This window comes from Monodon monoceros, unplaced genomic scaffold (genome assembly GCF_005190385.1).
Source record: "Monodon monoceros isolate NGI ecotype Baffin Bay Population unplaced genomic scaffold, NGI_Narwhal_1 Super_Scaffold_5, whole genome shotgun sequence".
Taxonomy (NCBI): Eukaryota; Metazoa; Chordata; class Mammalia; order Artiodactyla; family Monodontidae; genus Monodon; species Monodon monoceros.
Genome location: NW_021703782.1, coordinates 96,908,098 through 96,922,595, shown reverse-complemented (window position 1 = coordinate 96,922,595; position 14,498 = coordinate 96,908,098). Strand labels below are relative to the sequence as shown.

At 41.3% G+C, this 14,498-nt stretch overlaps 1 protein-coding gene across 2 annotated transcripts; it reads right to left on the bottom strand.

Moving 5' to 3' along the window:
- Nucleotides 1-1,836: 1,836 nt before the first annotated feature.
- Nucleotides 1,837-12,804, bottom strand: TLR4 (toll like receptor 4). 2 transcript variants are annotated; one of them, XM_029203170.1, is made up of 3 exons: nucleotides 12,244-12,804; nucleotides 7,290-7,456; nucleotides 1,837-4,951 (listed from the first exon to the last, which is right to left on the bottom strand). In XM_029203170.1, the coding sequence occupies exons 1-3, from the start codon at nucleotides 12,334-12,336 to the stop codon at nucleotides 2,686-2,688; spliced, it is 2,526 nt and encodes an 841-aa protein (XP_029059003.1). In that variant the 5' UTR covers nucleotides 12,337-12,804; the 3' UTR covers nucleotides 1,837-2,685. The 2 variants fall into 2 exon arrangements, with proteins under 2 accessions (XP_029059003.1, XP_029059004.1); XM_029203171.1 differs by lacking the exon at nucleotides 12,244-12,804 and adding an exon at nucleotides 5,522-5,594 and having other exon boundaries at nucleotides 7,290-7,400.
- Between the last annotated feature and the right edge of the window lie 1,694 nt (nucleotides 12,805-14,498).

Below are 14,498 nucleotides of genomic sequence, written 5' to 3'. Positions count from 1 at the left end.
ATTTTTAATACTTAAAACAGTTTTGCAAAGTAATAATCTACCCTCCTTTTATATTTGAGTTAACTAGATTCTCAGGGAGGTGAAGCCGATGTCCAGAGGGTAAGTGGTGAATGTGAGTTTTGGCTTTCTCCAAAAGCCATACTGTCCAAAACACCAGGGGGGTCTCTCTGGAGTTAGGACGGGAAACCACTGCTAAAGCTTACTCTAAGGGTCTTTTTTTCCTTGTCAAGATTTTCTAGTTCTAATTAACTAAACTTTTCCATGTATTGTTTTTTTGAATCTCCCTCGTGCCCTTTATGGAAAGAAAGGTGTCATAAATAAATCACTCAGTATATATAATGTATATATGCATATGTATTTACCTAATGATTCATGGTTTCAGTGAAAAACCCTTGACTACTGTTAACCACACAGAGAGGTTCAGGAGTTTCACTTCCTGTCTTGTGAACCTGAAGCATGAAGCAGTGGGGTACAGTGGAAAATGAGCTGCTCAGTGTAGGCTGGAAGCCAAGTTCAGGCCCTGTCACTTTACTCTGTGGCCTAATAAATTTACTTCCTGGAACTTCAGATTTTACACCAGTAAAATGGTGAAATGACTTCTTAATCTGCTACCCTCCCCCCGGATCATAAGAGATTCAAATGTGGTTATAATTGTGTGAATATGTTCTAAGTTGTAGGGTAGTACACAAATTTAAGGCATTATTATTAATTTTTCTTTCTTTTTCTATTCCACCCTTCATCTCTGTTTAATCCAGAGAATTTAAATGGCTGCAAAGAACCTGTCCTAGGCCTAACTTTCCTTTTTCTTCCCCTTATGTTTCTGTCATATCATTTCTTTCCTTTCTTGTCCACCTCACCTGCAATTTTCAGAATTCCCAGCTGGGAGAGGGGACTGATAGGAAGAAGACCAGTGACAACCTTGGATCCAGGAAATATTCCAGTCCTATTTTGATTTTCCTCCTTGGAGTCTTGTATATTTGCTTGAACTAACACACAGATGAAGAATGCATATTTAAATATGAAAAGAAACACACTCACATATAGCCTAGACACACACAAAAATGCATGCCTTCAAGCATACTCAGAATATAGCACAGACATTTGTATATAAGGAATCACATACCAACACTAGAGTGAGGACCTAACTCAAACATCTGGAGACATCTATGTCAAATGCAAATATTCCCCTTGCAATATAATCACACTTTCTTCCATGCAGGCATGATCACACGAAAAGCAACAGGAACACATAGAGGCGTGTGCACAAATACATACATCCACTTTCACTAGCACATAAGACCTATAAACACACCCAGGCATGTTCAGCAACTCCAACCACACTCCAACCAAAATGCACTCTGGAACATTCAGTCACAAACACACTCCTAAATGTGGCCATATTTCCAGTTTTTGACAACAGTATTTTCCAAGTGTCCTCATTGCCCTTTCTTTGACTGCACCATTCTGGGAAAGCTGGCTGCATGTGCTTTTCAAAGAATTTCCCTTAGCATGACCCACAGTAACCTCAAGGACATTACTTTCTCAATGATAATATCTACTCTTTCCTAAATGTGATCATGGAGTGACATCCAACAGGAAACAGCAATGTGTGCTCCCCACCTCGAACCATTTCAAAATCCCCTGAAAGATTCAATGGACCATCAAACAATACTCATTTGCTGCAGAAGAAACCTTTGCTGCAACTCCCATCATGCAGTCACCCCAGCTCTATCAGCCCACGTGTTTCTGGGGTCATCAAGAAGAGCTGACCTCCTGAGGTCACCCCACCTCCTGCCCTGCCTCTAGCCTGAATTGCTCATGATGGGACCAGGAAGCTGGACTTGTCTCCCTCTATATAAGTGCCACTTTCAACCAAATTATTTTAATGCTTCCTTCATGACAGTCATAACTTGGTAGGTAATAACTTCAGAATGGCATCAAGTGACAAAGTGACAGAGTATATTTTACATATTTGCTCAAAAGTTAGTGGTTAAGTATGGATCTTTCCAGCATGTCTCTAACAGCCTTGTTTATGATATGGGTTTATAGAGAAGACATGAAAAATGAGAACTGGATTTATAAAGACAAAAAAATATCAGGGACTAGTAGTTAATAAATAGAACATGCTAAGGGATAACCAGGATATTTGTGAATTGACTTAAAGTAGGGGGGTGGATCTGAATCTGAAGCCTTTTGAGTCACAAATAGAATTTAAATTATATTCAAAAGAAAAGGGAAAAGTGAGCCAAGACCTAGATCAGTTGAAACTACCAAAACTGCTTTGTTTTAACATGGCTAACACATATAACATGAGATGGTTTCTACTCAAAAGACGAAGGAGAAGAAGTCTGTCCTTTTCTAATCTCACTGAGGCCCAATCTCTTAGTTCTAATTCAGTTTGACGGGGTAAGAGTTGAGTTGACTTTCCCTGTCCTGGACTAGGAGTCCAGCTGAGTCAGTCTAGCTGAGTTGGTTGAAACATCCACCTGGAAGTTCTGTATTTCAGTACAGTGTTTATGCCCTCTACATTGTAAACTCCATGGGATTAGCAGTCCTGAATATCTTGTGCACCACTAAATCACCAGCCTTTTGCACAATGCTTGGTACATTGCAGCTTTTAATACTTGTTAACTGAACAATCACTGTGTCCAGCTGGGCAAGGAGCACATCAGGAGATTTTCCTCCTCAAGTGGATGTTGTTGCTTCCTGCTGTCTGCTGTCTGCATCTGCTGTTCCTTCTGGCCTCCATGGTTTACCGTCCAGCAAGGCTTTTCTGAGTCGTCTCCAGAAGATGTGCCGCCCCAGGACACTGTCCTCCCACTCCAGGTAGGTATTCCTGTTGAGAAGGCGATACAGCTCTACCTGCTGCCGCAGCAGGGACTTCTCCAACTTCTGCAGGACTATGAAGATGATGCCAGCACGGCTGCTAAGAAACTGCCAGGTCTGGGCAATCTCATACTCAAAGATACACCATCGGCTCTGGATGAAGTGCTGGGACACCACGACAATAACCTTCCGGCTTTTGTGGAAACCTTCCTGGATGATGTTGGCGGCAATGGCTACCCCAGGAATAAAGTCTCTGTAGTGAAGGCAGAGCTGAAAGGGGGGCACCCCCTCCTCCAAGTTCTTTACCAATTCATTCCTCACCCAGTCTTCGTCCTGGCTTGAGTAGATTACAAAAGCATCATAGGTGTTTTCACCTCTGCCATACTTTTTGCAGCCAGCAAGAAGCATTAGGTGGAAATAGAACTTATAGACCAGGGCTCCTGCCACAGATACCAAGAGGATGGTGAGAGCCGACACACTAATGATCATCTTGTTCATCTGACAAGTGGCATTCCTGAAACTAAGCACGGGCATGTCCTGCATATCTAAAGGTTGTGTACACATCATTTGCTCAGCTCCCACCAAGAGCTGCCTCTGGTCCTTGACCCACTGCAGGAAACTCTGGTGTTCACAAACACAAGCAAAGTCATTCTGAGTAAGATTTAACAAAGCAAGGCTCCTTGGCAAATGCTGTAGTTCTTGCTCCTTGGACTCCATGATACGGTTGAAACTGCAGTCCAGAATCTGGAGGGAGTGGAGTGGTTTATAAGGAAGTGTATCCAATGACAAGAGTTTGTTGTGACTCATATTTAGCACCTGAAGTTTAGGGAGGGAGTGAAATGCCATCTGGGATACCCGTTCCAGTTGACACTTAGAGAGGTCCAGGATGGTTAAGTTAGTCAGTTCTGTGAAGATATCAGGAAGCAAGTTGTTCTGAAAAGAATTGCCTGCCATTTTCAAGGTTTGGAGGCTGACCAAGCCAACAAAGATGCCATGGAAGACAACTCGGGTGTTGGTATAAGAAATATCAAGGTAACGGAGATTTCTGAGGGATAGGAATACTGAAAAATCGTTGGCCTGTTTCAGATTGGAATGCTGAAAATCCAGATGTTCTAGTTGCTCTAAGCCCAAGAAGTTTGAATTCATAGTAATGACATCATTGAAGCTCAGATCTAAATGCTTCAGTTTGGTTGTCCCAAAATTAGTGCGAGAACAGCAACCCTTGAAACTCAAGTGATTTCTTTTGAGATCTAGAAACTGAAGGTTTGGTAGCTCAAATTCAGTAAAAGTGCTCATACCTTTGTTGCCTATGAAAACAAACTTTTTGAGAGAATTGAGCTTCAATGTGGGGAATTGTTTAAAATTACAGTTAGTCAATTCTAAGTGTTGCCATCTGTAATCCTTAGGAAGGGCTTCTAGACTGTCTACATTCAGACTCAACAGAGAAATCGCAGAAACATTTACCAAACAATTAAATAAGCCTGTATCACTCCTTGGGAATTTACTGAAGTATGCTATCCGAAACTGTTCGAAGGTCAAATTGCACAGTCCCTCCAGGACAGATGTGTCAAAACTTTTCAAGATCCTTTCATTTTTAAATTCTCCCAAAACCAACCGATTGATTTTTAAACCAGCCAGACCTTGAATACAAATTTTCATTACATGTGTACTATTAAAATTACTTCGCAAAGTCAGTTCATTGAGCTTAATTTCTTTAAAGGTGCCTGGTTCAATAAAGTCTAAAGGGTTCAGGGACAAATCTAAAGAGAGGTTGAGTAGGGGCATTTGACGTAGAACCTTCAAGTCTTCGTGATAAATATTTTGGATTTTGTTATTAGAAAGATCCAAGTGCTCCAGGTTGGGCAGGTTAGAAAAATATTCAGGAAACTTGAAGGAATGGATAAGATTGTGAGCCACATTGAGCTCCTTCAAGGTTTTGAGATGCCCAATGGGGAAGTCCTCTAGAGATGCTAGGTTTGTCTCCACAGCTACCAGCTTCTGTAAACTTGATAGCCCAGAAAAGGCTCCCAGGGCTAAACTCTGTATAGGGTTTCCTGTCAATATCAAGGTGGAGAGGTGGTTTAGGCCCTGATATGCATCATCTTCAATCATCTGAATTTCACATCTACAAGGAAAAGAGACACAGATTACATCATATTTCGGCTGAATAAAAAAAAAACAAAATGAAATATCAACACAGTCATCTAGGTCTTCACACAGATATGACATGACATATTATGATGCATAGGCAAAAGTATCAAGCAAGGCAGATGAAGCAAAGAAGAAACCCCACAAATTTGGTACTATCGTACTGGCCCCCGTGACAGTCTCTTTTTATCACACTAGGCACTCATGCTAAGCAGAGGCAGCGCATCCAACAGAGGGAAACCAGTTAAAGATCAATGATTGGGGCACGTGAAGACTGAACCTTGGATCAGCTTTAGCCATTTCCTGACTCACATAATTGTGACTGTATATCTGATTGGTACAGATGAGGCAGATAGCTGTTAGTCGTTAGGCATGATAAATGACTAGTGAATGTCAATTTCAAAGGTATAAAAAATTACACCGAAGTGTCACAGATATCCTTAATGTTCATGAAAAGTTCTCCATATAGTGCTCATCGCTTAATATTAATCAGAGTATTAAGATGAAGAGAATATTTAACTTGGAAGCAGGAAATGTGAACATGAACCTCCGGTCTGCTGTCAACAAGGCATGTGCATGTATATGAATCCCTTAAACTCTCCAAGCCTCAATTTCCTCATCTACAAAAAGAAAAAAATGTATCAATAGATTTCCATAGGAAAAAAAGGCTGCCTGGTCTATCACAAAGCATCCTTAGAAGATAAGTGGAGTTACTGTATATGAAGAAGCAACATGAGAAGTCAGAGTATCTATTGCACTGTAGTCTGTCCTTGCCCTAATCCAGAATCTCCTCCTGGCTAACCAGGAGGGGGAGCTAGCCTCTCTCCAAGCACATATTTAAAGCCTCTGAGGGTAGTTCCTTGGGTATGTGTTGCGTCGAAAGTGAATTATAAGGGACATTGATGAGAATCTTTTGTTTAAAAAAAAGCGTTGGTCTGTCTACCTCAATTCAGTATATTTCTTGACAAAATTCTTATTCAGAAAACTGAAATTTATAAACTAGTGGAATGCTATAATAGTATTTTATGCTTATAAAGTCTACTTTACAAGGTTTTTAATATATATAGCATGTTAACATTTAGTATCACAGTTAACCCTGTGGGGTAAGGTTCACCATTTATGTTTCACAGATTTGAAAACTGAGACTCAAGTCACACAAAGTGACGTGCCTCAGGCCACATGGCAGTATATGTTGGAGGAGGACCCAGCTCAAGTCTTCTGACCTGCATAAGGCTCTATGTCACTGCCTTCAAAATGCTTGATCCCCCCTTTGATGTAGTCTATCAATATCCAAGTTAGAGTATAAAACATAAGATGATCACTCTTCTGCAGAAATATCTACTATCCTCTTATCCTTTATTAAGAGTTTCTATAATAAAATGTCATACATAAAATGTTTCTCCATTTTTCACAAACCCTTATAGAGATTATAGTCCATTATCTATTACATTTCTAAATAAGGTCCCTGATGATGAAAATGATTTTAGGATTCAATTCCCCCCAAAATTATGATAATAACTTCACCTGTTCTAATGAATGATATACTTCCCTATATCAGAAAAATAAAACATTAGTCACTGTTCTGTCTCACAGCAGATGTTTTCCTTTGATCTTGTTACCTTTCTCTTTGGGTTACTTGTATCTTTCTAATTCCTTATCCTCTACCCCACTTCCAATATTCTAAACATTATTTGAATCCCACTCAGTTCATGAACTCTATATTGATTATTCACTGCATAGAAGGCCCCTTTTCTGTACAACACAATGTCTTGCCTCTAGTTTGCAAATAACTTATCACCTCCTCTTATATATTACTGTCCTTATTATCTCAGGTTCAAAAGCCAAAATCAGAATCATGTAGCATGTGTTGAATGTCTACTATGCTGAACACCATGCTCAGGATTTAAACATATCAATTCTTTCAAGTGGATATGCCCTCATTAATAGCTAGGGTTGTATGTTATATATCAACATACTGTTGTTTCCTAGCAAAGTGAACAACATATAGCAAGTAGTCAATAAATATCTGCTGATGAAAGAGTTTGAGTCAATCTACTCCCCTGACTTAAAAGAAAATCAAAGATAGAATTGTCCTTAGAGACTGTCTCATCCAACTGCTCATTTCACAAATAAGAAAGCTGAGACCTGGAGAAGGGAGGTGGCTTGCCCGAAGTTATATAGCAGGTAAGATGTTTGTTGAATGAATAAGTAGGTGAATGAAAATGAGACTTCACTAATCAGGCTTTCTGACTTAAGAATGAAATGATAAAACAACGAACATTTCTCCGTGTACAATGGTAAAACTCATACATTACCTGGATAAATCCAACATCTGCAGTTCTGGGAAGTTGGAGAAGCTATGGCTGTTTAAATGATTCAGGTGGTTAAAGCTCAGGTCCAGTATCTTGGTCGATGTGGGGATGTTGTCAGGGATTTTGTAGAGATTCAGCTCCATGCATTGGTAACTAATGTTAGGAACCACCTGAAATGGTCAGACATTAGATGCAGTGTCTTGCTGCATGCGTCTTACCAGACCTCCCAGCTCCTCTCCTCTCCTAGGCCAGAGCCTGGGACGCCACTGGGACAAGCACAGGGGCCAGTCAGCCATCTTTCATCCATCCATCCATCCAGTCGTGCATCCACCCGATCATCTGTTCATCCATCCACCCATCCATTCATTTATCCACTCACTTCATTCTTATAAAATGTCTTACTCTAGATTAGGAAGGGAAAAGCACCTACCCAATGTTTAACCTCTACTATCACAATGGCAGCGTTTAGCGAGAAGCAATGGAGTCAAGTGGTGAAGAGCTGAAGCTCTAGAGTCCAAAAGCTCTGGGTTTCACCCTTCCCTGTGATTTGCAACAAGGGATTTTGTTGTTGTTGTTGTTGTTTTAATTATTTATTTATTTATTTATTTAGGGCTGTGTTGGGTCTTCGTTGTGATGCGCAGGCTTCTCATTGCGGTAGCTTCTCATTGCAGAGAACAGGCTCTAGGTGCGCAGGCTTCAGTAGTTGTGACACGCAGGCTCAGTAGTTGTGGCTCACAGGCTTAGTTGCTCCGCGGCCTGTGGGATCTTCCCGAGCCAGGGATCTAACCCGTGTCCCCTGCATTGGCAGGCAGATTCTTAAGCACTGTGCCACCAGGGAAGTCCCATTGTTGTTGTTTTTCTAAATACACCTCTTGTTGTATACAAGCTTAGGGAGACTGCGAGTCGGGTGTCCAGACCTTCCTTAGTCATAGCCCAAGTTTTGCCAATTGTATTCTTTCCCTTGGATCAATGACCTTTGAGCAGATGAGATAGAAATGGGGACAAATCTTTGAAAGTGGGGACAAATCTTTGAAGTGCGTAGACTCCAGTGGTGGAACCTAGTGAATAAGGTCAAGTGCTTGATGCTGTCTTGGTTCCTCTGCTGAGTTCTATCATACTTTCCCAAATTCTTTGTAAGCCTCGTTCTCTAAACTCCCATTTAATTTCCTAATTCTCTGATTCTTCAACAAAATTCCTTGCTTAAGCCAGCTAATTTTGGTTTTCAGTTTAAAACCAGTAGAATCTTTTAAAAGGATTAATGAGATAAGGTATTAAAGAGATTATCTCAAAGCCTATTACAGTGTAAATGATCAATAAATGTTAGCATGCATTATTATTGGCTATTATTAATTCCCCACTATATGCAGGCTTGTTTCTTATATGTTACATGTTTGAATTTAATCTTCAAATAAACCCTTTTAAGAAGAAAAATTCAGTGAGATGAAGTAACATGTGTAACGTCTCACAGGCCATAGTGCAGCTCTTTGCTTTATTCACTTGTCTCCTGAAATGGTATTCCTCACAGAATCCTCACAGCCCATACCGTCTAATAGAGGATGGTGCCAGGCATCATCCCTTACCCTCTTTTATCCTCCTTCACGGGAGTCATCACTATCTAACATTATGCCTTCTATGGGATTGTTCCATACGTACTGTTTATTTCCCTCACTAGGTCGTAAGCTTTGAGACTCTAGCTCTCTGTCTCCAGCACTCAGAATGATGCCCGGAAAATATTTGTTTGAACAAATGAATTGATAACCGATTACATGGAAGTTTATTCAAATCCCAGTTGAAGGCATTTTCTGCTAAGCGCTGTGGGCAGCACAAAGACCAATGTGATAAGGCTCCAGACTTCAATGAGCTCACAGTCTAGAGTAAGAGTTATGATAGGAGCACAACTCATTCCTGAAAAGGGTCTTAAACTAGGCTTGGCAAGTATTCCCTTTGGTTCAGAAAAGGTAGAGATCAATCCTGGATCCAGGGATTGTAGATTGTAGAAGGCTTCCAAGAAAGAGAATATTTCCAGGTGGGTCTGGAAGGATAAGTGAGATTTGGATATGGAAAGAGGAAGAATGAGGGAAGAGTGTGAGTACACAGGGGTAGAAAACTAGCTCAGATTAGCTGGTGTGTGGCAGGAGTGGTGAAACCTAAGCCAGAGGGGAGGCCAGAGCCAGATCAGGAGGACCTCATACTTTGTCCTGTGGCAATACTTTTAATCACTTAACACGTATAAATTGAACAACTACATGTGCCAGGCACTGGGATAAAGTGATAAATAAAACCAGCAATGATCTTGCCCTCTTACAGATTCCATTTCAACAGAAAGACAAACAGTTAACAATAAATAAATAAATAAATATATATATATATTCACAACATTATATGTATTTTATATATATAGTATATATATGTATACCCAATGATGTGATATAAAAAAAATAAAGCAGCATAGGTGATTAGAGTCAAATATAGTGAGTGGGGAGCTCTACATGAGGCGATCAAGGAAGACTTCCCAGAGGAGGTGACATTTAAGCAGAAATTTGAATGAAGTGAGGGATTAAGCTATGAAAATATCTAGGGCTGCACTGTCCAATATGGTAGCCACTAGCCACACACGGCTGTTGAGTATGAGAAATGTAGATAGTTTAAATATGATAAATGTAAAATATATACAAATCTCAAGGACTTAGTACCAAAGAAAGAATGTAAACTATCTTGTTACTAGTCCAGTATATATTACGTTTTGAAATAGTATTTTGAATATACTGACTTAAATAAAAATATTATTAAAGTTAAATTCACCTGTTTGTTTTTTATTTTTTTAACTACTAGAACATAGTTTAAAACATAGTTTTAAATTCAGTTAGTTAAAATTAAGTTAATTTGGTTAAATAAAAATTTAGTTAAATTTAGTTTATTAAATATATCATTTAAATTTAAATAATATCATGTGACCCATTGAGCAGCACTGATCTAGGGGAAAAGCATTCTAGCTAGAGGAACTAGCCAGTGCAAAGGCCCCATGGTAGGAAAAGGTCCTAATAGCAATGGAAAGTTATTAAAAGTTTTTAAGGACAGTAATTTGTTAGATCTGAACCTCAGGAAAAACAACAACAATGACAAATAAACAGCAGACGAAAATGAGCAGAGTAGATTAAAGGAAGGGGGCTGAGGGGTCAGGAGATGAGTCACTGCCCAAAAGTCAAGGCCAGGGGAACTGAGGATCTGCCCTAGGTTGGCACTGAGGTGATGGGCAGGGTTGGACAAGTTTCAGAAACAGAGCATTTGGGGCATGGGAAATGGGAGGAGCCAGGAGTGGCTGTAATTGTATCCTGGGGTGACCATGATTGGAGGATCCATACCCGCTAACTGAACAGCAGGAGAGACACAGGGAGGAGGACAATGAGCAGGGAATGGGGGGAACAGAGGACGTGGAAATAACAAACTTGTCTTTGTTACATATTAAAGTACACAATTTCCCCCATGTCCTCAATGTCAGGACTGCTGGTTATGCGTTTCTTGAATTTCTGCCCCACCCTAAATCCCAGGGCATTCTTCTGGCTGCTTGGTTCTGCCGTGGGCTTTCCAAAGCAATTGTGAAGTCCATGCAGGGGAAAAACAAAGGAGATCCTTCATGAATGAGATTACAAACCAGCTGATTGGTGTTTCACAAAGAAAGAAAGCATTGGGCTTCCCTGGTGGTGCAGTGGTTGAGAAACCGCCTTTCAGTGCAGGGGACACGGGTTCGATCCCTGGTCCGGGAAGATCCCACATGCCACGGAGCAACTAAGCCCATGCGCCACAACTACTGAGCCTGTGCTCTAGAGCCCGCGAGCCACAACTACTGAGCCCACGTGCCACAGCCACTGAAGCCTGTGCGCCTAGAGCCCATGCTTCACAACAAGAGAAGCCACTGCAATGAGAAGCCCGCGCACCGCAACAAAGAGTAGCCCCCACTCGCCGCAACCAGAGAAAATCCCGTGTACAGCAATGAAGACCCAATGCAGCCAGAAATAATAAATAAATAAAATTAAATAATAAAATAAATAAATTTATTTACAAAAAAAAGAAAGAAAGCATTGCCTTAGCTGATATTTTGCATCTCTCCCTGTCTCTTTTTCTTCTCTCTCCATCGCTCTTTCTCTGTCTTTCTCTGTATCTCTGTCTCTCCTTTTCTTTTCCAACTCCTTTTCTTTTCATTTTTTGGACAGAACTGTGACTAGATTCAGAAGTCTGAAGTCCACTTAGAAAGTTGTTTCTATTAAGAGACCAAAAATATCTTCTTCCTGAGATCGAAAGGGGCAAAGCAACAGCTTGAAGCAGAGTGTACAAACCACCAGCGTTAAGCAATGACAGGAAGCAGGCTTCCTACAACTTTCTATTAAAGCCTATAGTTCTTTTATCGATGTGAAAACTAGTCTCAGAGAGGTTTAATAACTTCTGCAAGGTCACACACCCCAAAAGTGAAAGAAGAGTGATTTTTTTTGTTGTTATTTTTGAGGTACGCGGGCCTCCCACCGCCGTGGCCTCTCCTGTTGCGGAGCACAGGCTCCGGACGTGCAGGCTCAGCGGCCATGGCTCACGGGCCCAGCCGCTCCACGGCATGTGGGATCCTCCCGGACGGGGGCACGAACCCGCGTCCCCTGCATCGGCAGGCGGACCCTTAACCACTGCGCCACCAGGGAAGCCCCAAGAAGAGTGATTTTAAGCAGGTCTATCTGACCTGAAGTCCCTAGGAGCACTTTAACTCCTAAATGGGACATGACCCTATGGGCTGCTTGTTAATGTCCTATAGCCGTGAATCATTTGGTCCCTGTGGTTTCTTAAGTTTATAGGGTAATTTGATGTCTGTTTGCAAATGAAACTAACTGGGGCCCGTCATGGGAAACTGAGCTGAGAGCAGTTTTTCAGAAGCAAGGCAAAGCTCCAGGAAGCCGAACTGACTCCAACCACGTACCTGTACACAAGGGTCCCAGCTCTCCGACCTCAGGCAGAAGAGGAAGGCCATGGCTAGGATCAGAGCCGCAGCCAGGCGGGTGCGAGGCATCATCCTGGCATTTTCTGTGACCAAAAGTGGCCTTCTGGAAACATGACCCTCTGTGTCGGCCGGTCAAGGCAGCCTCCGAGGCACTGTGCTTTCTTCTCTCCCCTGCTCGGTGCCCCAGGACACTGACTGTATTCAAAGCAGTGCTGGGTTAAGGGAGGAGAGGAAGTGAGAGTGGCAACCTTAGCATTCTGGACTTTTGTTTCTCTAATATTTATCTCCTCTGTCACTGGAGGGGAAGTTAGAAGAAGAAGAAGAAAATGTCTGCAGACCAGGGGCTGGAGCAACAGCAAGAGGAAGCTGGCTGTTATCCCAGGAGGTCATCTGACATCAGGATTACAGAGTTTAGGAAAGTAATCAGACTGGTCATACAGCATGTGTGACTAACTACCTAGGATGGTGGCTTCCCACTTTTGTTTTAGTAGTGGAAACTTACTGTCTGTATTAATTTCCTAGGCCACTATAAAAAAAAACACACACACACACAGACTAGGTGGCTTAAACAGCAGACATTTATTTTCTCACAAAGTTCAGGAGGCTAGAAGTCTGAGTTCAGAGGGTCAGCAGGGTTGATTTCTTCTCAGGCTCTTTCCTTGGCTTGTAGATGGCCATCTTCCCCCCCGTGCCTTCACATGGTCTTTCCTCTGTGTGTGACTGTGTCCTAAGTTCCTCTTCTTATAAGGAAATCAGTCAGTCAAAGTGGATGAGGGCCCACCCTAATCCATTACCTCATCACCTCATTTTACCTTAATTGCCTTTTTAAAGACCCAATCTCAAAATACAGTCACATTCTGGGGTACTGGGGTGAAGACTCCAACCTATACATTTTGGTGGGGGATACTATTTAGCCCACGGCACTGTCCAATTTTGTGAAATCAAGATTCATAAAACGTAAGCCCACATTTATGAAACATTGAAAATAATGCTCCAGTGAAACACATTTTGAAAAGTACAGGAATACTGGCAGAAGATTGGGATGAAAAATCAAATATACCGAAATTCAAATCCAGCCTAGGTGACTTATGGTCTTGTAGCATTGATCAAGTCACTTAAACTATTGAGGCTTAATTTCTGGTCTGTAAAATGGGACAATAGTTCTAATCACAGCAGAAGTTCACATTTATGAAATTTCATAAATAGAAAGCCACATGATGCAAGCCACTAAGCATTAGTTTTCTGGTCTCTCAAGTGGAGATAATCACATTTGTCTTGCATGATTGAATTAAGTTAATTTACATAAAATGCCTAGTCTAGTGCATGGTTCATCAGGATATTCCATAAATTGGTAGCTATTAAGGTGATTAAAAATATGAATGTAATGAGGATAATAATTCAAAGTACTGTTATGGGATTAAATAAGATGGCATTTGTAAAGCTTTGAGGACAGAGAGTGTCTAGGGTGTAAGAAGTGCAGTGTAAGTTTCTGTTAAATAAGAACGTAGGTTAAAATGGGGATGTTATTGGTATTGTACCCTAAATAGTTCTACCAAGATATCCCCCAGGCACCTCAAATCCAACACATCTAAAATCAAGCTGTGAGGAAGCATGTCATAGGGGACGGAGCACAAACTCTTGCAGACTTCTTCAACAACACTGCTGTAAAATTAAGCTAAAAAGAGTCCCCCTGTCAAAATGTTGCTTTAAGGGTTGATTGAGACGATGTAAAGGTCTTAAAGCAGTACCTGGCACCGAGTAGGTGCTCAATAAAGTTTAGTTCCCTTGAAAGTTAACAGCATTTTACTTCCATAGTCATCCAAAATGGAAACCTTTTTGACTTCGTTTCTCTCATCAAATGTATATTAACTGTATTTTCACATTTTCTGTATTCTTGATGCTCTGGCATTGGCGGCCTTGCTGGTGAGGATAGACTGGGCTAGTCGGTTCTTAGAGATTGCAGATGGTTTGCCCTGGGGCATATTTTCACATGCAGACTAACCAAACCAGAGCCCATGCTCTGAAACACCTCCTCTATCTGGCTTTTATACAGTAAGTCCCCTGCATATGAACCTTCAAGTTGTGAACTTTCAAAGGTTCACAAATGTGAGTTTGCACGCCCACTCACGTAAACTAGTTCACGTGTCTGGCGTACATTGTCACGTGCGTGCATCCTCTGCAAGTGGTTGTGCTTTTGTGTACTTTACAGTACTGCCTAGAGTACAGTAGTGCAG